Source organism: Rhamphochromis longiceps, linkage group LG13 (assembly GCF_057381845.1).
Source record: "Rhamphochromis longiceps isolate RC_006_pf linkage group LG13, R_longiceps_female_GT1.1, whole genome shotgun sequence".
Lineage (NCBI taxonomy): Eukaryota > Metazoa > Chordata > Actinopteri > Cichliformes > Cichlidae > Rhamphochromis > Rhamphochromis longiceps.
Genome location: NC_140569.1, coordinates 24,240,779 through 24,264,496, shown reverse-complemented (window position 1 = coordinate 24,264,496; position 23,718 = coordinate 24,240,779). Strand labels below are relative to the sequence as shown.

The 23,718-nt window shown below is 43.1% G+C and overlaps 2 protein-coding genes across 3 annotated transcripts in view; both read left to right on the top strand.

Annotated features, from left to right (window-relative positions):
• lyst (lysosomal trafficking regulator) overlaps positions 1–6,702 on the top strand; it is a 60,097-nt gene extending 53,395 nt beyond the window's left edge. For both annotated transcript variants that reach the window (XM_085428605.1, XM_085428604.1), the window contains 13 exons: positions 81–147; positions 236–392; positions 815–955; positions 1,053–1,270; positions 1,371–1,598; positions 1,722–1,911; positions 1,996–2,132; positions 2,241–2,339; positions 2,768–2,907; positions 3,009–3,106; positions 3,226–3,382; positions 4,366–4,437; positions 4,536–6,702. In XM_085428605.1, the coding sequence (XP_085284731.1) occupies positions 81–147; positions 236–392; positions 815–955; positions 1,053–1,270; positions 1,371–1,598; positions 1,722–1,911; positions 1,996–2,132; positions 2,241–2,339; positions 2,768–2,907; positions 3,009–3,106; positions 3,226–3,382; positions 4,366–4,437; positions 4,536–4,674 (1,843 nt within the window). In that variant the 3' untranslated portion in view covers positions 4,675–6,702. The remainder of the gene's footprint in view (positions 1–80; positions 148–235; positions 393–814; positions 956–1,052; positions 1,271–1,370; positions 1,599–1,721; positions 1,912–1,995; positions 2,133–2,240; positions 2,340–2,767; positions 2,908–3,008; positions 3,107–3,225; positions 3,383–4,365; positions 4,438–4,535) is intronic.
• A 404-nt stretch (positions 6,703–7,106) lies between these two features.
• gng4 (guanine nucleotide binding protein (G protein), gamma 4) lies at positions 7,107–22,134 on the top strand. Its single transcript, XM_085427509.1, has 3 exons — positions 7,107–7,475; positions 8,709–8,814; positions 20,414–22,134. Exons 2-3 carry the CDS (start codon positions 8,716–8,718, stop codon positions 20,540–20,542), a joined length of 228 nt encoding a protein of 75 aa, XP_085283635.1. The 5' UTR covers positions 7,107–7,475; positions 8,709–8,715; the 3' UTR covers positions 20,543–22,134.
• The last annotated feature ends 1,584 nt before the right edge of the window (positions 22,135–23,718 follow it).

Genomic DNA, 23,718 nt, shown 5'->3' with positions numbered 1-23,718 from the left:
TGGCGTCTGTTTGAAGTCAACGCTTCTGTCGCTGATGATGTCATCGCTCAACAATTTTTTGCTTTCGTATTTTAACGCAGGAACTTGAGCAAACCCATCGCCGTCCAGTCCAAAGAGAAAGAGGATCGCTACGTGGATAATTACAGGGTAAGTCCTCGTGTCTGTTTCAACACGTGCTACTCGAGCATTTTGCGTATTCCATAAATAAAAACACACTGACGTGTTCCTCGTGCAGTACCTGGAGGAGGAGTACAAGAAGGGCATCCGTGAGGATGACCCCATGCCTCCCGTCCAGCCTTACCACTACGGCTCCCACTACTCCAACAGCGGCACTGTGCTGCACTTCCTGGTTCGAATGCCTCCTTTCACAAAGATGTTTCTCGCCTATCAGGGTAAGTCGCAACATTAAGCCTCCTTCAGAATACAAGAAGAAAATCTTATGGTTATGGTTAATTGTTTTGGGCCTCTAATAAATGAATGATGCTATACTTATACTGACCAAACAGTATGTTTTGTTTTTTTTATGTGAAGCCTGAATCTGGCACGGTGCTCTCAGATCTAACATAGGATTGCAGTGTCTGTGTTATTGCTTCATGAAAGCCTGCTTCATCTTTACACTCTTCTCTGATCAGCTCCTCACCCTTCCCCTTCCTCGCTTCTTTCTCTTTAATTTATTTTGCATTCATCTGATCCTCCGAGGCATCTTTTTATGTGATTTGTAAACGTATTCAGCGACCGTGGTGTTTAAGGTCATGAAAGATGTTTTCAATCAGTGAGTCGAATTTGTAATTAGACTGTCTCCGGCCTTAATCAGACCAGAGCTTTGATATCCCGGACCGGACGTTTCACTCCATGAACACTACGTGGCGTCTGTCCTCTTACGAGTCAATGACTGACGTCAAAGAGCTCATCCCAGAGTTTTTCTACCTCCCAGAATTCCTGGTTAACAGAGAAGGTAATTAGTTTTCCTTTCCTATTTTTAGCTTTTGTGCGTTCATCTTTCATCTTCTCAGAATTTCCTCTTTTTTTTTGTTTTTTCTTTGCCTGGATAGGTTTTGATTTCGGGGTTCGTCAGAATGGCGAGAGGGTGAATCATGTGAATTTACCGCCGTGGGCTCGCAACGACCCACGTCTGTTCATCCTCATCCACCGACAAGCACTAGAGTCTGATCAGGTCTCCCAGACGCTGTGTCAGTGGATCGATCTGGTGTTCGGGCTCAAGCAGAAAGGCAAAGCAGCAGTCCAGGCCATCAATGTCTTCCACCCAGCTGTACGTAGCTGCTGACTCTCGCATTTCCTCGACGTTAGTGTAAAAAAATAAATAATAAACCTTTGTCGCTCAGACACCAGTTTCATGTCACTCTTTACAGACCTATTTTGGCATGGATGTTTCGGCTGTAGAAGACCCTGTTCAGCGACGGGCCCTGGAGACGATGATCAAGACATACGGACAGACGCCCAGGCAGCTCTTTAACACCTCTCACATCAGCAGGACAAGCACCAAACTCATGGAGGGGGAGCTGCCAGCAGCCATGGGCCTCCTGGTCCAGCTGGCCTTCAGAGAAAGCAGAGAACCAGCCAAGGAAATAGTCTGCCCGGTAATCAACTCTGTGGTGTTTGTGACTCTGGCAGCCTGCTGTTCGCTGAGCAAGACATGACTTAATTCACCACCCGTGAAATGATCTGCTCCTCACCTAGCAATTTTCTCTTCCTCTCCCCAGAGTCCGCTGCCGTGGATCAAAGGTCTGAAGTGGGGCGAGTATGTGGGCTCACCTTCCGCTCCGGACCCAGTGGTGTGTTTCAGTCAGCCGCACGGGGAGAGGTTCGGATCCCTGCTGGCTCTGCCGACGCGAGCCATCTGCGGCCTCTCCAGCAAGTTCTGCCTCATGATGATTTACAGCAAGGAGCAGGGTAGGAAGCCCAAAGACTCATTCCAGAAAGTATTGCACAAGTGCCCCGCTGACTCGCATTAAATTTTTCTTCTCTGCTCTGCAGGTGTGCGGAGCATGCACAGCACAGACATCCAGTGGTCAGCCATCTTAAGCTGGGGCTACGCGGACAACATATTGAGGCTGAAGAGCAAGCAGAGCGAGCCACCTATCAACTTCATTCAGTGTTCACAGCTTCACCAGGTACGCATCAGTTTATGCTTCGACAAATCCTGACCACCTGTTATATAAGAGTTATCTGGCTTTTGGTGTGCGCTCCTCCATCCAACCGTCCGTCTCCCTCTCCTCCAGGTGACCAGCTGCGCCTGGGTGCCCGATGGCTGCCAGCTATTTACGGGTAGCAAGTGTGGAGTCATCACCGCCTACAGCAACCGCTTCACCAGCACCACGGTGCGTTTCCATGGCAATGTCCCCCTCTAACCTTCCGCCTGCACACGAACACCCAAACCGCCCACCCACCGCTGATTACACCCCCCCACCCCCCCGTCCTCTTCTTTAGGCAGCCTCACCATGCTCAAACGCTCAGCTTCATTAGTCACATCACAGCTGCCCTTGAAACACATTTCCACCGAGCCCATAAGTGGGATTAGAGGTCTCAGAGTTCAGTCATCAGAGAAGCTTTCAGACCTCGTCAGTCCCCACCAGTAGACATGTGGATTTGCCATTTTTCTGGACTTCCAGCAACTACCGAGAGGCAATTTGACTTTAATTAATAGAGATTTTTAGGAAAAAGCAAGACACAATATATAAGAGTCACGGATACATTTAGATCTGTATTTCTTCTGTGTGTGGTCTCTAACATGTATTTCCCTCCACAGCCATCAGAGATGGAGGTGGAATCTCAGGTTCACCTGTACGGGCACACGGGCGAAGTCACCAGCCTGTTTGTCTGCAAACCTTACAGCATCCTCATCAGTGTGAGCAATGATGGCACCTGCATCCTCTGGGACCTGAACAGGTCAGTGTGTGTGAAAGGTTTTTATGTTTTGTTTTTTTAAAGAAGAAGAAACTGCATTATGCAGTGTTTGTGTGGTTTCTGAGTACTTCTGTGTTTTCCAGACTCTGTTATGTACAGAGTCTCACAGGCCACAAAAGCCCGGTGATGGCTGTGTCTGCCAGCGAGACCACAGGGGACATCGCAACAGTGTGTGACTCAGGTATGAGGGGGCGGGCGTCTTCTTTTATAACCAGAGTGTTTATCGCGTCTCATCTTCTGGTTATTGAAGTGTCTTCTGGTCCTTGGTGTGAGTTATGGCTCCTCCTCTTTTGTTTCCAGAAGGAGGAGGCAGCGACCTTCGCCTGTGGACGGTGAACGGGGACCTGATTGGGCATGTCCACTGCAGAGAGATCATCTGTTCTCTGGCTTTCTCCAACCAGCCGGAGGGCGTGTCTGTCAACGTCATCGCTGGTGGGCTGGAGAATGGCGTCGTCAGGTAGGCAAAACTTTTCTTTTGCCGTTACGTTTGTGTCCTGTTCCACTAGACGGCTTTGGAAATTTTGGAGGAGGGAATACTTTTTCGACTTCAGCTTTTCCTTCTCATATAGATCCACTCCATGGCCACTCACCAAAGTAATTAATACAGTTAGGTCCATATAAATATGGACACTGACACAAGCTTGGTTTTTTACATGTTTACTCAAACATATTTTAAATATAGTCATAGAAGTTTATATAGTTATAAGAACGAACATTGTATTTTCAGTTATTTAATTTGTCCAATTACTTTTGAGATCCTGAAATGAAGGGATTGTGTTCAAAATACTTTAGTTCTTCACATTTTTATCCAATTTTTTTGTTCAACCCGCTGAATTAAAGCTGAAAGTCTGCACTTCAACTTCATCTGAGTTGTTTCATTTAAAAATCATTGTGGTGATGTTACAAACCAAAATTAGAATAAAGTTGTCTGTCCAAGTATTTATGGATCTAACTGTAAATAAGTAAATATTGCATGACAGAAAGTTCCTGTTTTTCACTCTCTGCTATAGAATTTATTTATTTTACAATAGCTCAGAAGTTTTTTAAAAAAGGAGAATAAAATAGGAAATTGTCTGTGAATGACCAAAAACGTTTATACTTGGAGTGCAGTCTGAGCAAAGAGCTACCAGAACATTGTAATTTTACACATTTATTTCTTATAATTTAAGCCCAAGGAGTCGTGCTGACAGATTTGTTTTACTGCAGCAGAATTTCTGTCATGTAGAAAATCCCAGATGTCCTGTTGAAACTGCACTGCTGGTTTTCTCATATTAAGAGATCCCATGAATTAAATGTGTAGTTAAATGTCTTTGGATTGACAGGAGCTTCACTTGTCCGGCCCACTGGGCTTGCATGTGGCCCACGATGTAAAATGAGTTTGACATCCCGCTCCCTGTACTGTTTATTTTTTATTTTTTTTAATCTCTGATATGTTTTCAGGTTATGGAGCACCTGGGATTTGAAACCAGTGAGAGAGATCACATTTCCCAAGTCTAGCAAGCCCATCATCAGGTTTGTTTACTGCGCGCTGTTCTCTTTGTACTTTTATGCCACGCCTGTATGCTCGTCAGCATTTTAAGTCTAACAGTCTCCTCTCGTGTCTGCTTCAGCCTGACGTACTCGTGTGATGGCCACCACCTCTACACGGCCAACAGCGAGGGCACGGTGATGGCGTGGTGTCGACGGGACCAGCAGCGCATGAAGCTGCCCATGTTCTACTCCTTCCTGAGCAGCTATGCTGCAGGATGAGTGTTTGTGTGATGTTTGCGCCTGTCCACTTCTCAGCAAGAGGACCTCCCCTCCTCCTCCTCCTCCTCTTGTCTGCACTGACAGAGAGGAGGACATGTCAGCATGTCCTCAAACTCTCTGAACCCTCCCTGACTTTTAAATAAAGCCATCCCCAGCAGAGCAAACTGTACCGCCGCCACTCCCAGCATCAAGAAATGATTATGAAAATAGTATTATATGTACATAAGTATATATTTATAAATACATTAAAATGGACTCTTGCAGGAATGGTTGAGTATTTGGCTGAGGCTGCATCAGACACTTTATACAAGATGTATTTCTGAGAGTGTTTCATTTGTCGAGTCTTTAATTCCTGCTGATGTGTTTTTGTTGGCTGGTGTTGATTTAGCCGTTTCCTGGTAAGCTGCTATGGTCTGGACAAAGCCAGACTCAAAGTGTGAAGACCCTCGTGTTTCACCTCGACATCGCTCACGTCTCCTGCAGCGTGCGGTCTGACAGATCGCCGCCCCAGCTCAGTGAACGCGTCCTGCTGACGCTGCAGTGACTGCAAGGGAAGGGAGCCCCCTCCTCGCGTCTGTCGCCAGGAGAGGTCCCGCTCTGCGGGAGTGAGACGTCCCTCCGCCGCGCTGTCTGCTCCACTCAGATCTGAACGCTAGAGTCACAGACCTGCTTCACTTTGTGTCTGAGCTCAGTTGACGGACCGAGGGGACCTTGTGGGTGCCTGTTGTTCTGTCCTGCTTTTGCATGCTAGGACGATGCTGCCCTTGACTGTGTGAATGTGGATGTAACATTTGCTGCAATGCTCCTTGTTTTAAGGCTTCCCTTAGTTAAACCAGCCCATTTGCTCTTTAAAAACACCATGGAGGCTCATCTCTGTCTTGCCCGTCGCTTAAATGCACAAGAACCACTTTTCACTACTTTACAGGGCTGATTTATTTATTTTTTTGAGAAAGCAATTAACAAACTGTTAGATGCTTGCAGTCGGAGGAGGAAGAAGGCGGAGGAGAGAGTGATTTCCTGAATGCTCCGTGATCCTCACTGATCTCCCACACTTACTTAGCACCTGTGCAGCATTACTAAAAGGGTGCAGTGGGTGTGGGAGGGTTTAGTAAAGAGCGTCGCGTCGGCTGATATCATATACACTACACACATCGGTCTGGGAAATGGCCGAGCAGCTGTTTCTTTTTCTTAACCCACTCCAGGATCCATGTAGCCTTTCTTTACATTCCCACTTACGTTACTGCACTTCACGGTTTCTTAAACGAGAATCAAAAGCACTTTTTTTCCCCCCCTCAGCTACTTCAGTTTAAGTAGAGCCAATGATCTGTGGCCTTAACACAAACTGAGCTTGATTTAATTCCACTAATAAATCAAATCCAGAAAGCAATATCAGACACAGACATGCAATAGGTCATGTTTTTGGTACCTTGTTTCATGTGGGAAGAAACCAGGGTGCATTTCGTTTCTTTTTCTAAGACAGCTGTGAAACAATTAGTTTTTATTCCCTTTTGTGGTGACTGCAGCACCCGGTGACGACTAATGTCTTACACTTACTTGAGAAAGGGATTATTTCTTGTTAACTCATTCCTTTTCGCTTCGACCTGATTTATTTTTCTTCCTGATCCTACGTGGACATGATGTTACTGTGTTTGTTTACTGATTTTCTCTATGAAATGTATGAAAAACTTTATGTGAACCACAACCTCTCAACCCAAATGTGTGTTTGTATGTATTTTTTGTTTTGTTTTTTTTTAATGTAAAAGGTAGAAAATGTGACAGATTTTCTGACGGAAGGAAATATTATATTTCTGTTAATGACTTAAAGCTATGCATAATTTAAGATCATCGTTTTAGGTTGCTTAAGTTGTATTTTGGCCCCTCCTGCTAGTTTTCAGTTTTTTTCCTTTGCATTTTTGGCATCTTGAAGGTTCCTAATGTTTAGTTTTGTTTGTATGCGTGTACGTGTTTGAATGAACCAAGTGATAAGCATATTATAAATATATAAAAATCTATAAATATTTGAAGAAATATTATCGTCGTGTTGATTGTGTCCATTTCTTTGTGTGCGTGTGTTGGGGGAGGGGTTGCGTTCAGGGACATAATGTAAGCAGAAACTCGTGTCGTACTGCACAAATCAGATCGGAAGCACGAACAGGAAAAACAAATTAAAATTTTAAAAGTTATCAGGATGCAAGCCACGCTTAAGAGCGCGTGCAGTCGTTAAGGGTGAGGCCATCAGGGGGACACGGTGATGTCAAAGCTGATAGAAAATAAAATAATAAACGATACGGGGAAAGCCTGCAGACCTGCGCTGCCTTTTGCAGCAATCAAGCTAATTAGAATCAGCCGCTCCTAATTTGACTAACAGGCAGCGTCGGTGCGTTTACGGCCACTCTGGACAGCTGAAGCTCATCCCGGCTCCCTGCTGCTGCTGCTCCTGGTCCACTGATCGAGTGCTCCCCGCCCCACAGCCTGTATCTGATCGTCATACAGAGGTTTCCCCCCCTGCTGCTGCTGCGTAACATCTCTCCAAGTCCAGCCGTGGTGCTCACCAAGACCTCACCGCTTGGAGCTCATCTTCCTACACGGAATACGCACTGAGCGAGCCGCCGAGGCGACATTTAAAGACGCCGAGATTTTTGGCTCCTCGGGTTCAGTCCAGACCGAAGCGAGGCTGGGATTTCCTCTTATCGTTTCATATTTGACAGATCTTTGTGTGTGCGCGCGTGTGTGTATCTGTGTGTGTTGGGTGGAGTCAACCCGGAATTCTCCCAAATTGGAAAACCACTGGCACATTTCAGGTAGGTCGGCGGCTGCAGGCTACATTAATGAGCGCGTATCCGACCAATGCAGGGATTTATTTCAAAATGTTTATCATCAGTGCAAAAATCATTGCTGCTCCTTCCCCCCCCACACATGATGCATGGTTTGCTGTTTTCTGCTCTAACCAGGGCCGCAGCTCGCTGTGTGTCCACAGATTAATCTCCTCTTAGAAATAAATAGTCGCACGCGTTTTCACAGATCTGCATCAGCAATTAGCAGCATCGTTGCATTTGGATAAAACTGCACAGGGGCGAATACAGCCGAGCAACCCTCAGGATGGATGCATCCAAAGCAAACCTAAACGGAGAAGGCCCGATGGCTTCCTACGAGGGTGTGATTTAAAAGCTATAAATTGGCCGTAGAGCTGTGGAGGCTGGAGGGATGGCAGAAGAATTTGTCGTCTTCGACAGTCTGCTTTAAGATAAATACATTTTTTGTGATTTTTAACAAAGAATAGATGCGCAATAATAATAATGCATATTATCATAGAAAGGGGGATTGATTCAGCAACCCCTCACCTCCAGAAAACACATCTGTGGGCACATCTTTGCCGTGGCTGCCAAACTGGGACATTTCAGTGGTGAGTGGGTGGGTGGGTGGGGGTGGCTCAAGGAGGCTAAAATGGGAGTAAGATGTAGTGATTGCGAGAATTGATCTGCAGAGCTGCAGCTGATGTACTCTTGAGGTGAAAGTTGAGAGGAGGAAGGCCAGCAGTGGAAAGATCTGCAGATCCTGGGAGGAACTGGGGAGAAGCTGCAGGTGCTTTGCTTTTCTAGGTGTACCAGCATAAACTCCTGCTGAAGAGCACTTGAGCAAAATACTAGGGGGGTGTGTGTGTGTGTGTGTGTGTGTGTGTGTGTGTCTCTCTCTTAATCCCTCCCAGCCCTCCACTCCACTTGCTAACCTCCCCCCCCCCCGCCAGTTGGTCTAAATAATAACGTGACAAAGGAAGAAAAGCAATCATGCATGAGCGCTGGCTGAAAAATGACAAACCGCTGTCCAGCTGATGCCCACAGAGCAGCTTCTTCAGATAACAAATGGACAAACAAAATGGGTCCTTCCAAGTTTCACTGTGTAAAAAGGAACGGGTGGGGGTGAGGTTGTAGTAGAGTAGCTGCTCCATCAGGGTAGAGCTGTCGCCAGGGGGGTGCTGATTTAATGTGACGTTCACTGAGTCTCCCCCCCTCCCTTGCATCTGTTTGGCGTCACAGGAGCACCATGAAGGACGGCATCGCCAACAACAGCACGGCCAGCATCTCCCAAGCCAGGAAAGCTGTGGAGCAACTGAAGATGGAGGCCTGCATGGATAGGATAAAGGTACAAAGCTTTATTGTTGTTATTGTCTGCGCACGTGAACAAATATTTTCACATCGCTTCTGTTACCAAGTATGCAATTACTCAAAAACCGTACCTCCACTTATCATGGAACTGAAAGCTTTGTGTGCCTCTAACATCGGCTGGGATTTTGGAGCAGTTCAATAGGCGCGTCTCGATGAGTGACAGTTCTCAGCAAGCATTTCATTTTTGCTCATTTTTGTCTGAATAAAGCACAAAATTAACTTTGCTGGCTTACAATTGGCAACATTATCACGCTTGGCTCTCATGGCTTCATATTTGCACACAGTAACACTGTTTAAAAGAAGAAATGGCCGAGATGATGGTGCCGTCGTCCAAAAACTGGGAAAAATGCATCAATTAGCCACACTGCATTGGCTTTTCCTCGTGTTTAAAATACTCACTCGTGCACTAAATCTGCATCCTTTATTAATGCACTAATTACTCCTGTTTGAATCACCGTTGGTAAACACTACAGTGCCCAGCTGTTTGAACGTTATTTATTTAATTTTTAAATGAATCCTCATTTCCACAGTGGGGTTGAATTGGCTTGCTGTCAGACGTATTGAGGTAGATCAAAATAAACCTGGCACAAAAAGTAAGGAAATTTGTCTTTGGTCAATTTCTTTTTGTTGTAACAAAAAGCCTCTTGGGAATAAATATTATACAGTTGGAAATCTTGTTTATTTTTCCTTAAATGGTACCACTTGTAAGGAAAGTGCATTTGTTCCGCCCATGAAAAACTTGCCAACTTGGCAAGCTAATGGACCCTGCTGCAGCGGTCAGTTGGTGTCTAATCCAAACATGCCACGTTTGACTGATTTGGTGCTTGCGCTGTAGGACAACGTCAAGCTGCAGAACCAAGATGCAGCATTATTTGGAGTGAGCTCTAGTACAATCTCCAAATTGAAGACGAAGATTCCGATAATGGAGGATGTCAGAGAAAGGCGGTGAAGTTGGCGTCCCAAGAAGACTGTTTTCCTCCCTTGTCAGCACTTAAGAACTGTTAGCAGTCTTCTACAGATTTGCAGGATGACAACGGCTCTCTACCCAGATGATCTAGAACAGGCTCCATGCAATCTCCGGTTTTGTGGCGGCCTGTCCCGAGCCCTTCACCATCAGGCATGTTTGCACTGGTGTCACCAATACGTGCACTGGAACCTGAACATGTGGAGGAACACCATGTTCAACCATGAGTCCAGATCCTGCTTGTGCTTGCCCCTGCAAATCAGAGACTCCATCCAGAATTTGGGAGTGGAGTGGATGGTGTGGCATGCCGGCAGTAATGACATCAACCCCACTGAATACTTGTTTGATCAACTTGAGCGTGCTGTTCAATTACACTGACTTATGACAAATGCTGGTTGAAGAATGGGACACATCATGAGGAGGTGTGACTGTATTTCCACAAATTTCTTTAGGCAGGTTTAGGTATATTTAGAGACCAAGACACACGCTGTACATAGGCATGGAAACAATGTATCACTAGTCCTGTTTAAACCTTCATCCCTGTGACATGGTCCACTTTTCTGTTACTCCAGCCTATTATGTTTTCTTGATTTAGAAGCACAGTGTAATAACTCTGCACTCATAAAACATTCAAGATAACATCCATGTGTTGAATCCTGGGTCCGCTATTACTGTGCACTCTTTGTCTCAGTCCATTATAAAAGCTTTAACCCAATTATTAGATGGCCTGGTCCAGTTGGAGTAAATCACTGCTATTATCTTCCCTCGTCTTTCTTGGATTTCTTTTCTTTAGAGAAGCGCGCCACAGTTTTGAGTATTGCAGTGCTGGCATTTTTGCCAGACTCGTGATGGATGCTTGGCGTACTTTTTCCCACCTTGCAACTCGACTCGGTGACAGTTCAGTGTAATTACAAACTTGCATATTTGTTATTTTGAGTCCCTGGATTGTGTAAAGTTGAATGAGGAATGTTGGGCACTTCTATAGATTGTGTATATAAAAGGTAACTGTGGTCACTATGACATCAGCAGGGCCTCTTGATGTTCTGAAGGAGTACCTCTGACGTAGGGCTGCTCGATTATGGCAAAAATGATAATCACGATTATTTTCACTGAAATTGAGATCTTGATTATTTGACGATATTTATTTAACCCTTACGACCTACTATAGAACCAAGTCCGCCAGAGCTTATATTATTATTTTTTACATGTTGTAGTGCCATTTGTGGGAGCATTTCAAGTTGCTATACAACTATTATAGCCCATATTTTAATAATATGTATGCGTTAAGTCCATAGTAACTACATTAATTGCAAAAAAGTGCAATAAACTACAAAAAAATTAAATCATTTTTGTTTTGTTTACATATATTTCTACTTGGAGAAATTTAAGAGGTTTATCCCTCAAAACTTTAAATACAAAAAAGTTGCAAAAAATAGTTTCCCACCACAGGAAATTTATTTTGAGTGTCTTTATAGTTTTATTTTGGAGATACACCAATTTTTATATACTGCAGGAAAAACGAAAAAACAATCCTATGATGCAAATTTGCAAAGAAAACAGCAGGTGCATCAAAATAAACTATTTCCAGCAGTGCAATTCGAGTTCTAAGCATCCCAGCAACTATTCAGAAAAGTCAAACATGACTTATAAAACACCAGTATAGGCTTTTAAGGCCTACAAGTAAAAAAACTACATTTTCCGCGAAAATGACGTCACTTCTGGTTTTGGGCAGGAAATGGCGGACATGCGCGATAATTCGCACTGACGTCTGTTTCACTGTGGGAAGTGTTAGGAACAGCTGATCGGATCGGCAAAGCCTGTTTCTGGAATATTATGTTTTTGTTCCTGCAAGCGCTTTTTATGCAATTTTTGGAAAGCTTTATGTGGAAGGAAACCGTGACCGAGAACAAGCTGATGGCATCAGATGTAAGTACAACTCCTCCGGTTTCATATGCAAAAAAAAATTATTGTGCTAGCTTACAGGGCTCAGGGTTCTTCAGGGATTTAAAAATAGTTACACAAAACTGAGCGTTCAGCTCTGACCGGCTTTAAAGGGTTAACAATAACAATGTATTGAATAATGACTTTAAAAAATAATAGAAAATAGTGTGCAACACCGCTGAAGTTGTTTTTTTTTTTTTAACCTCTCTTTTCAACCAACGGCAGTCACTCTCCTCTCCAAATAACTTCTGCTTAGCTGGTCTCCACCCTTTTTTGCGCCACGGACCGGTTTATGCCCGACAATATTTTCACGGACCGGCCTTTAAGGTGTCGCGGATAAATGAGGGAGGGGCTAATAATCGGCTCAGTCATTTTTAATGATCGTTGAAAGCCCAGATCGTAATCGTGATTAAAATTCGATTAATTGAGCAGCCCTACTCTGACGTTCATGGACATGGTTGTGGATTGCGTGTGTCAGTTGCATATGTGGGGAGGGGAAAAATAAATGACCCTAAACTACCTCTTTATTTTAACCTGTTAAATGCATTTTAAACACAATCTTGGTTATGTAGTGGAAGGGATCAACAACCAATTTATAGCAATTAGAAGGGAGGGAACGTTCGTCAGCGCTAGCTAGTTGGCAAGTAATTGACGTTTGATGATGTTTGGTGTTTGTTAGTGAGGTTTGAGTTCTTGATTTATGGCTCTGACTGCAATCACTCAAATTAGCGACGTTCTACAAGTAACTGCCCTCTAATTTAAAAGCGCGGACAGATTTCCAGCACATCTTAATCACTCTGAGATTTACGCTGATGGGCTCAACTCATCTGTGATGACTTCTTGCAGCAGGAGACTCGACTCAACTGGTTCTATTCTTGTTTCTCTCACATGAAAAGCAAAGTTGCCAAGCCACTTTGTCATTTTGTAGTTAAATTGCATTCCTGCAGCAACCATGTCACACTATGTGGAAGAATTTCAAACTTATTGTAATTTCACCCCCAGCCGGTCACAGCAGATGGCTGCACCTCTCTGAGCCTGGTTCTGCTCGAGGTTTCTTCCTGTTAAAAGAGTTTTTCCTTCTCACTGTCGCCAAGAACTTGCTCATTAGGGCTCCTCTGACTGTTGGGATTTCTGTATTATTTTAGGGGATCTACTTAAAAGCACCTTGAAGTGACAGCTGTGATTATGGTACTATTTAAATTAGATTAAATAGCCAGCATGATTACATTAAGCTGTAAACTGATGGCAGATGGACTCTGCCTTATTGGTGTTTCAATGCCAAATTGAGGACCAAAGTTGATCACATGAGTTCTCAAAATCAGGTCTCAATCTTTGAAGCGGCCATTTCAAAGGCAAAGAGACTGCAAGTTCATTGCACAATAATTCTGGTTGTGCTGTAGTCTCCGACCACTGCTGTCTGATCCGCTAAGTGGGATCACTTCTTTTTAACTCCCCCAATCTGCATCCTCACATTTTTCTGAGCCTTAGTGATATCGCTTGAGTCAACATTATCAGATTTGGCCTAGTTCCCTGTCACATAAACCCTCAAACTACAACCGTTGCATTTCCCACCACTGACTTCCACAGCAGACTGTGACATGCCAATAAAATGCACGTGGGTCTTTTTTTTTTTTTTTTTTTTTTTTTTTTTTAAATAACTTTAGTCCGATGTCTTCTGACAGGCATTGCACGAAGTCTCGGTTCACCTTATCATCGCCTCTGCTGTGCACAGCTTGGAATTCCAAGCAGACCAGCGTGTTAAATGTGAGGGATGAACCCGTAGGAAAGGTGGGCTATGGTGGCTGCTAACCAGCTCTGACAGTAACTTTCCACCAATTTAGGTCAGTGTGGCTGCAGGATTACTTCTCCACCACACACATTATTGTGAAACAGTATTGTTTCCTCATTAAACAACACCTGGTTAAATATTGACTTTTGCTCCCTGTGCACTCTTTGTGGTCGATCACCTCGAGGCTGTTGCTGCAATTAGACATCAGTTTGGTGCTTCCGTCCATTCCAGGCATCATTTTCTCGGTATGTTTACTTCCTGTTTTCTGTTCATGTATCTGGCATGTTGGGGCAATTCTGAACACTTTCTTTTATGAATGACTTCTTATGCAACTTAATGTCATCTCATTCAGTAGGCTCCTCGTGTGTTTGGGGAATGATTGCCCTGCAGATCAGAGGCTGTTCACTCAGCAATATAGCTAAGCATGGAAGCCGGCCAAACACCTTCATTCCTACTCGGCACAGCACAAAGGCTGCTTACAAGCAAACCTCATAGTCTTAAAAAGTAAAGTGATCCGCCCGAAACTGCAATCAGTTTTAAGAAGATTAGGTATCAATTTGGGCTTCTTTCAGGTAGCTCATCAAAATAAGACCTCATGCGTTTTAAAGATATTAAGTGTACCGAACAGCAAAACCATTACTTGGTTTTTAACACAGCATGTGTGCAATGGGACTGCAGCATTTTTGTAGACAATACAAACTCTAAAATGCCAAATTTTCATTGGAAAATTGCTGAAAATGTTGAATTTTTTTTAATTTTTCAACACAAACCAGCAGATTGAGTTCAAACCCATTATTAAAGAGCAATTCTTCCTCTGGTTTTGAAGCCTGTTAATAGCATTATCTTTATTATATTAATAAATCTGATGCACTTTGGCTACTTTTTGTGAGATCATTGTGGAGTCTGTGAAAAGTGTTTTTAACAGGACTCCATGCAGTATCCTCGCACTGCTTCCACAGGCACCGAGCCGCTCAGCCAGGATGCTGACAATCAAATGCACTTCATTAACTGATCATCAGCAGGTGTGAGCACCTCTATGAACGCAGCCGTTTTGGCAGTTTGCGTGTCTGGAGCATTCAGGTGTGTTAACGCAATCTGTCCCGGGAGCAGACGTCCCAGCAGTTTCACCCCAAAGGTCAGACGGTGCAGTGCTCTGACAGCCAAGAGCTTCCTCTCTGCAGGCATCAGTTAGCATGTTAAAGTTCATGAGTACATTTAGAAAATGACTGAACAAGTCTGACTTCTTTGGAAGAGTTGTCAGAAGATCATGCAGCACAACTTAAGTTTGCAAACTTGTAAGAATAATGGCGCACTGACTAGTAAGTACTCTATGTAAGGAGACGTCTTTACCTTAGAGTGAAGCAGAGATGATTGAAAAACTAAGACTAGAAGGAAATGAGGAAGGACAAAACGGCACGTGATCTGCCAACCTGAGATGGGGAAACTCACTGCAGTGGATGGGAAAATAAAAATCCAAATTCTCCAGCATCTATAGGATAATGCCAAGAAATCAATGTTTTTTGGGAGATTTAGGCTCTAAAACCATTCTAAATTTGTTCAAACTCTACAAATTTAGAAAGAGTGGTCCAAAATTTCTTCACAAGATGTGAGAGATTGATAGTCCAATTTGTTGCTGCCAAAGGTGGTTTTAAAGCTACTGAATCATGAGTGTAGGTAGGTGTGTCCCCTCACATGACTGTAAGTAGCCATTCTGACGTAGAGCATCAGTGTTCCCGAATCAAAACGCGAGGTTTCCTCCCCCGTATGCAACCGCGTAGAAGAACTTTCAGGTTTTGGATGGCAGTCTTATCAGACTGTCTATGCAGAAAGAAAACCCAGCATCAGAAAAATGGACAGTTTCCTTGTTTTTTTTTTTTTTTTTTTTGCACATTATGTTCAGGCCTGCAGCCAGTTCTCGAGTGGATTCACAGGATGGTGCCAGAACGACAGCAAGGCAGCTGAAAAAATATTGTTTGATTCATAAATTATTGTCTTGTGACCCACGTCTCTACACGCATTTCAGCAGCATGGAGTTATAAATGGTTTATTGCAATATATAATGAGTCTCTTGTCTTAAGATGAGAATTAAAGTTTTACTGTCAATTTAGGATTTTATAGAAAAAACTGCTTTAATAACAACTCTATTCTTTAGCCAAATCCTCCTAACTTTGGTTTTCATGCAGGTGTTGTTACACTGATGTTAAGTATTGAGGATCATCTGCTTTTTTCCTCTTTTTATATGAAGCGTTAGCTTAGCTGTAATGGTGTTCAGACATTTTCAGGCAACATATTTTAAGCTTTGTTTAAATTTCCAAATTAAGGGGGGGGATCTTGTTGCTCTGCAAAACAGCAGCTTCAGTTGCAGCATGATTCACATCTGTATCATTTTCTCGGCGGTTGCTCAACGAAAGCGAGACAGCTGCTAGTATTTAATAACCGCATAGTGCATCAGATGTGGCGATCCAAATAATACTTCATAAAAGAACTCGAATGTGCATGGATATAAAAGCAGAGGGAAAAGGAGACTTGGCCACGCCTGGCGATCCCTTAAATTTAATTAAGGGATCTGACGAGGGAGAGTGTGACAAGAGCAGTCTCTGTGCTGCTGATTGAGGGATCACCACACTCTCATTAATTGCTCAATCAGCCAAAGGAATGTGATCTGTGCTAATTAGGAGGACTCTCCTTCCATCATGGGGCTGCGGTGTAATTACAATCAGTCTGGGCCTGACGACACACACTGAGCAGTACCACTCTCTGTCCTGTGAGCCTCCTGTTCAGAGCAGGAGCATTTGGCTGCAGTTGCATAATAATATAATGACTGCATTTACTTTGATTATGAAAATAATTAAACTGTTTGCTTTGTTAGTGTTCACACTTCATGCGAGCTTGGATTCTCTAATTAGTGCCTGAGTTTGGTCTTTTTTTTTAGTTTTTAGGTAGCCATTTGGGGTACATTGTGTCTGAGCGACTAATTTTTATTTCAGCTAATTAAAGTTCTCTGTTAATCAACGCATTAGTCACATTATTCCAAATATTCAGATCACTGGTGGGTCTGTAAGCGTACAGTCACTGATGACGATTGATCCTCTCATGAATGCAGTGTTACAATTCTGCCAACTAAAGTGTGGCGTTGAGTCTTTTTTTTTTTAGTTTCAGCACAGACACCTCTGTTCTGAAATATCACCGTGTGGTGTATTGAGTATTAGGTGACTTAACAGCTTTTATCAGCAACAGAGGAACTGCAAAAGGGGATCCATGATGTAGGTGCAGACATAAATAATAGAAACGCATTAGCTGGAAGAAGGTGGCGACAGTACCGTGGCTGGAGCAGAAAGCTGACAGAATGATGCAGAGAGGTAGCCATGCGTGGTAACACTGCTGTGTCAGTATGCTTGGCTTTCCTTTTTAAGTTTCATGCATTGCACAGCTTATAACTAAACTTAACTTTGGGTTGGATTTTGCTGAAAGAGGTGCTCGATGGAAATGAAAGCAGCAGTGGGGGGGAAATGACTCCGCTGTGCATTTGTAGTTTGAACAGGATGTCGTACTTTCATGGGGTCGTTTTTAAAAGTAGTTCAAAATGAGAGATGCACTCGCTGTCCATCTTCTATAGTTACACTTTGCTTGTACTGGGTTAGAGCACAGTTTTGCCTTTTTAATGGCATCAAGAAGGTGCTTTAAACATTCCTCATGTTTTGGTCGATGCTGACATGAATGCAGTACAGTTGCTAACAATCTCCTGTTCAGTTGCATGCAAAAACGGGTTTGGTGACACTGGAGGCCATTTGAGTACAGTGAAGTCACCGTCATGTTTAAGAAATCAGTCTGAGACAGATTTGAGCACCTTGACGTGCAACAACACCGTACTGTAAGCGGTCATCAAGAGATCTGTGCACCGTGGTCATAAAAGGATGGACATTCAGTAAAAATACGATATGATGGGGTCTTAAAATGATACACAGTTGGTACTAAGTGTGCCAAGAAAATATTCCCTGCACCATTACACTGCCAGCACCCCTGAAGCATTGATACAAGGTAGGATTTGTCTATGCTCTCGTGTTTAAACCATATGCTGCCCTTCCATGTGAGTGTTGCAGCAAAAATCGACTCATGAGACCAAACATCATCCAGTCTTCTGTTGTCCTCGGTGTGGTCTTCCGCTGCTGTAGCCCATCTGCTCCAAGTTGTGACGGGTTGTGCATTCAGAGATGCTCTTCTGCACAGCTTGGTTGCAACAAGTGGTGATTTGACTTCGTGTTGCCTTCCTATAATCTCAAATCAAGTTTGGTTATTCCCCTCTGACATCAACAAGGCATTTTCACTCACAGAACTGCTGCTCACTCAGTATTTTGTCCTTTAGACCATTCTCTGTAAACCCCAAATGGTGACCATCTCAGTAAATCACCAGTTTCTGAAATGCTCAACCTTGAAAATCCTTTAAATCGCCTTTCTCCCTCACTCTGCTCAGTTTGAGCATGATGACGTGTCAAGCTACACCGAGCTACCATCATGCATTTGGCTGATTAGAAATTATTTTTGCATTAATGAGCAGATGTACCTAATAAAGTGGCCATGAGTATATCTAAACTGTTCTTGGGTTTTAAAAATTTGGGCAAAAGCTAACTTTCCAGTGAGAATGAATTACGATTAGAGAGTCTGCCATTCCTCTCAGCAGTCCAACCATGTGGAACAAAATCAAAGGCTTCACTGCTCCTTTCAGGATGGTCTGTGGGGACACTGGTGATCCCTGACCTTTTAATAATGTCACATTTTTTAATGTGGCCAATATTTCATTTAATGGATAATATCGCCTGGACTGTTTGTTTTTGTGGCATTTAGCAAACAGCATAATGCTAATATGGTAAATATGGTTGATACTGTAAACACGATAAAGCTTCTTAAAGTCGGCTCGCTGACATTGGCGTTTGGCTCAAAACTGAGTTGTTGAGATGGCTACAGACTTTTATTCTTGTTTTCCGATTTACTGGCACAGCATGATGTACCTCAGTGTTTGCCAGACTAGATATGGGTGTCCTTGTGGCTAAGTGCTTGGTAGGGATGTTGAAATTAAGAAACTGAATAACACATCCTGGTTTTCTGCCATTTCTTCTTTTTGTGGGATTTTGAGTTGAAACGGCTCCATTTCAGGCTGCAAGATGGTCGAAACGGTAATGTAACAATCCATGCTGAGGACCAAAGCTGTGCTATTCTCTTGTGAGAGCAGCAGTGGGTGAGGTGAAGTGGCAGGCAGGAGATCAGATGGCTCTGTCCTCCACATAGATCCCTGAGCCCTCGCCAGCCCTCTGATGCAGCTGCTCCTCTGCTCTCCATTTGCCGCCTCCCCTCCCGTAACCTCCCACTCAATTCGCAGTTGAAAACCTGCATTCACATACAGTCTGACTGTACTATAAAATTTATGGTCACCGTTCGACTTTTTTTTTTCTTTTCATTTGCCTTGGAAGATGTCACATGCTTCGTGCTATGCTTGTTGAAGTCCCACCTTAAGACCCGTGAGTTACCTCGACGAGCTTTCTCGCCCTGGTTCCTGAGGGTCGGGTAACAGTCATCGGTGCAGTTGAAAGAGCCTTACAGCAATTTGCCCAGGTCTCATCTGGTGTGAGTTTAACTTCAGAAACATCTGCTCTGAGAATGAATAAATGGTGAGCTGCAGAGATGTGTGAGCTTATTCACCTTGCTCTCAAGAAAAGACGTTTGGGCCTCGTCCACTAATATTTGCACTAAAATGTTTTTACCCTGCGCAAAAAAAGTTTGTGCGAAGCATTACTGTTGGCAACATGAAACGTGCTATCTGCATACTGCCACAACTTTATTTTCCTATGTAAGGGAACATGTTTCTGTGTGGGGGATGAGAAAGAGGAGTCTGACAGAAGACACTAACGCAGTGGGGTCTGAAGAGCAAACCAGTGTTTCCCATTAAAAATGAATAAAAACATAAAAATTCTCCAGCATTACTATTATAGTCGCAAAAAAATCATCTCCAAGCGATGATGCCCGGGACTGATAGATGAGAGGAATATTGGTAAATGTTTACACAGTTCATCAGTTGGTGCCCATAGTCTGAATTTGATTGTACAATACGAATTAATTCGGTTACTGAAATATTGATGGGTCACTAGTTTGAAAACTTTACCATGAATACTTTGATGTGTGCGTACGGTCCGACGTCTGCGAGTTACTCAAACCTGTACTTGAGCTGGACTTGAGCACTGATGGGGTCTCCACACTCTGCGCTGACAGCAAGGTGAAAGGTTTCGGTCCTCTTCAGCTCAGGAGTCGTTGATTTCCAAGATATTTCATAACAGGACTGTTTTTTCACTTCATGCCCAGAGAAGGGTTACCCTGCAACTTCTGAACACTGAGCTCCTTCACACTGGATTTCATGTGACTGCATGGATTTCATGAGCTGCAGTGACCGTTTCAACCTCTTTAGCTTTTAAGCACCAACTAGGGAAGCTTCTCACAACCGATCTTTGTCTTATCTCTTAACAAAGATACAAAGAAAGCCAGCATTTAATTGATTCTGGGGAAAAACTAATCATCTGGTATAAATTGTGTAATACGATGTTATTCGCTATTTTCTGGGGGTCCTTTATGCTGCTTTGCAGCTAAAGTGCAGAGATCAGAAATGAGATGCAGCTATGGCCCCAGGATGAGTTTGAACTTTGAAGCCATGACTACTGAACTTTAGTAAGAGAACACTGGAAGCAACTTTAACAACATGAACATTGATTGAAAATCTGAAATGCAGGACTGCGTGTTTCTGGTAGCACCCCCAAAAAACGGCCTTGAAACATCATCACACAGTTTAAAGAATAAATCTGAAATGTCTGATCAAAAAATTTCTTCTGAATATTTCAGGTATCCAAAGCCGCCGCAGACCTGATGGCATACTGCGAGGCGCACATACGCGAGGACCCCCTCATCGTGCCCGTGCCCGCCTCCGAGAACCCCTTCCGGGAGAAGAAGTTCTTCTGCACCATCCTCTGATGAGCTGCTGGTAGAGCTGTGCAGGCATGGCGTTGCCTGGCTTCTCTGTCTTCACCACACCTGAAGCTACTGGCCATAGGCATTGAGCTGAGTTTTGCCAAGGCGGGGACACTCTGTTGTTGGTCAGCTCTGCCCCTGGTGGCTGAAGGTTTTGGGGGAGTCAGCTACCAAACTGGCAACCCAGTGGGCGTATAATGTCTTGTTAAATAGGTTTGTTATTGCTTTGTTATTAGAGAAACAGCCTTGCTTAGTGCTCAAAGAGATGAGAGATGTTTTGGTTTTTTCTTTTTCTGTGCTAGATTTGAACTTGCCTCAGGAAACAACTTTGCCCAGTGTTTGACTTTTTTTAAAAAACATTTATTTCCCCTTTTTCTTTCTGAATAAAAATGTGTAGGTCTTTGTATAAACTCAATCATGACTTGTTAGTGGTTTTTTTTTTTTGTTTTTTTTAAATGGCTCTCAATGCACAGATGTAACTATTAGTAGCAACACTTAAAGCACCACTAAAAATTCGACGACTTTCCTCAGCAGTGGTTTCAGTTTCAGCATCGACAATTAACCCACTCGCTTTAGCACAATCTGATTCAGATTAAAGCCCAGAAACGGAAACCGTATCTCACAGTGAATAATTTCCGCTGCACTCTCAGTAAGAATGAGGCGGCCGCACGTCGCGTTCTGCTGCAAAGAAATGAGTGGACTGTTTTTTGAAAGGTGCAGAGCTAATGTTTCAACAGCCAGATGAGTTCTTCGGGGTTATCACTGTGCAAACAAGCCCTTAAGTCAAGAATTATTTATGAATCTGCCACCTTCTGCCCACTCTAATGCATTCTAACTTTGCTTCTCGGTTTGATTTGCTCTTTTCTTTCGAATCTGAAAAAGCATCAGTTAATCCTGCAGCTCTCTGCAGGAATAGATATAAAATATCATTATTATTTTATTTTTTTGCAGGACATCTTGTTCCCTTCAGCAGTCTCTCTTAATTTCTGGGCATGTTTCCTGAGCCTGATTCTTTTCCTTCTTTTCTTCTTCCTTTTTGCCTGTCCTAGAGTGAATGGCGAGGCCTTTGACATTAATACCAAACTGGAGGCCTGCATGTTTCTCTGCTCCTTTTTGACAGCCTCCTCTGTTTCCGAGGGACCGTCAGTCTCTTCGAGTGTACAGTATGTTACGGTGCCAACTTCTGTGGGAGCGGTGTGATCTTCACACTGTGCTTCCCGGAGCCTTTTCTTTTTCTGTTCTGGGTTTTTTCTCTTTTGGAAGAAAAAAAGCACACTGTCGAAACATTTCCTTTACATGGTAGTTGAATAGCATTTGCTGATTTTTATGATGACTTGTTCTGATCGTTATTAATATTGTTATCAGTAGTATTAACGAATATCTGTTGCACAGCACTGACAGCTACATGACGTGCAGTGCTCCTAAGCCTGTATGATACGTAGAGAAAAAGAACGTTTATAAATCATGCAATTATTGATACTATCGTGAGTATTTTTTAAAAACAGCGCTGAGGGTCGTTTACATAATGGGGTCCCTTGTTTCTTCTTTTCTTTCCTTTATTTGGAGGTTTAGGCTTTTTGCATCAAGGTTTCTATCATCGAAGGGGAGGGTGAGTGGGGACTTCCTTTTTGGTACTTGAATAGCCATTGCATTAGGAATCAGTCTCTGATACTGGACCGTAACAAACGCAGACTCAATTGTCTTCAGGATAATTATCGACTTTATTTCCTATCTGAAAACCTGAGCTGACCTCAGGACACTCTCGCTGACCTCATCTCAAGGATGGTGCCAAAATCTGAAAAGAAATACGACGGCTAGAGATGAATATTGCATGGATTTATTTCTATTTATAACAGAACTATTATGATATGAAATATTGCCTGTTCATTGACTTTTCTGGGTGCTACTCTGCACATAATAATCTCCCTGGAGTCCGGATATGTCAACAACGTGCAGCTGTATTCATGAATGGTATTATTGTTTTTTTGGGGGGGGGAATAAATAGCATTTACATAGCAGACTTTGTAAAAATCCTTTGACGGATCAAATTAATTAAAAGAAAACGGCAACCCACAGTGTGCTGTGTCTTCAGTATTTTTCTCTCTTTCTGGCATCTGTCTGATCACACCGACAACATGCTGCAAATCGTTCTGGGTCTCGCAGAGGAACATCGTGTTTCGGTGTGTATTGGAGACCTCCTGTGGCTGAGCTGAACCATGGGCCATCTGGATGCACTCTTGTGTTTTTTAAAAAAAGAAAAGGATTACGATTCAGTTCAGCCTTGGCCAGTTTGCCTTCTATTCTGCAAATCTAAAGCGGGAGGGCATTACATGTGCTGGGTGACAGCACAGTTTGCACGAAGAACGGCCTCGATTTTTATGATTCGAGGTATCAGCGGCTGACATCAGCATTCACGTTGTCTGCTGTTGCTCCTTCATGTCTCCATCCATTTACATCCTCACTGGGGGAATAGGCCAAAATTACAACTTTCCACCTAATTTAGTTGATAGTGGTTATTTTATTTTTAGCCACTTTTCACTGCACTTCATGGTCTGATGATCGGGTCAGAGGCAGAATTGTTTTTGTTTTTTTTTTTGGACAAACAAGGAAATCAACTCTTGCGTGTTGATATTATGAGAGACAGCAGTTATGATTTAATGCACAGCACTGACAGTTTTGATGAATGACACTGAGAAGGTGAATACTGGTATCTCTTATTGATTTTTTATTTTTCTTCGCCCGGTTGATCCCAAAGGGCTAGGATGTAATTAAGAAGTAGTCAGTGTTATAGTTTTTCTTTTCTTTCTGTTTTTTTTTTTTTTTTTTTTAAGGCTTGGGACCAGCTGTGCTGTGGATTATCTACATTTATTTCACATTTAAACCCCAGTGAGAGGCAAAGTTTCTCAGTCAGCATCTTACAGTGAATGATGGGCTCCTCCATGAATACGCTTCTGGTTTCTAAAGTTGAAACGCTTTTGTTTTTCCACAATCTGAATAATCTTGATCTCTGTCAATCTACACCTTAAATCTCTTGGCAATTATATTGCTTAAATTTAGTTGTTGGTCATGGCTACATCAAAGTTAAGAAAAATCCTTTTGCTTGTGGAAACGATATGCGCTATTGAGAAGACAAATGGTGTACCCAAAAAAAAAAAACCCCTAAAATTAGGTCCCTGCAT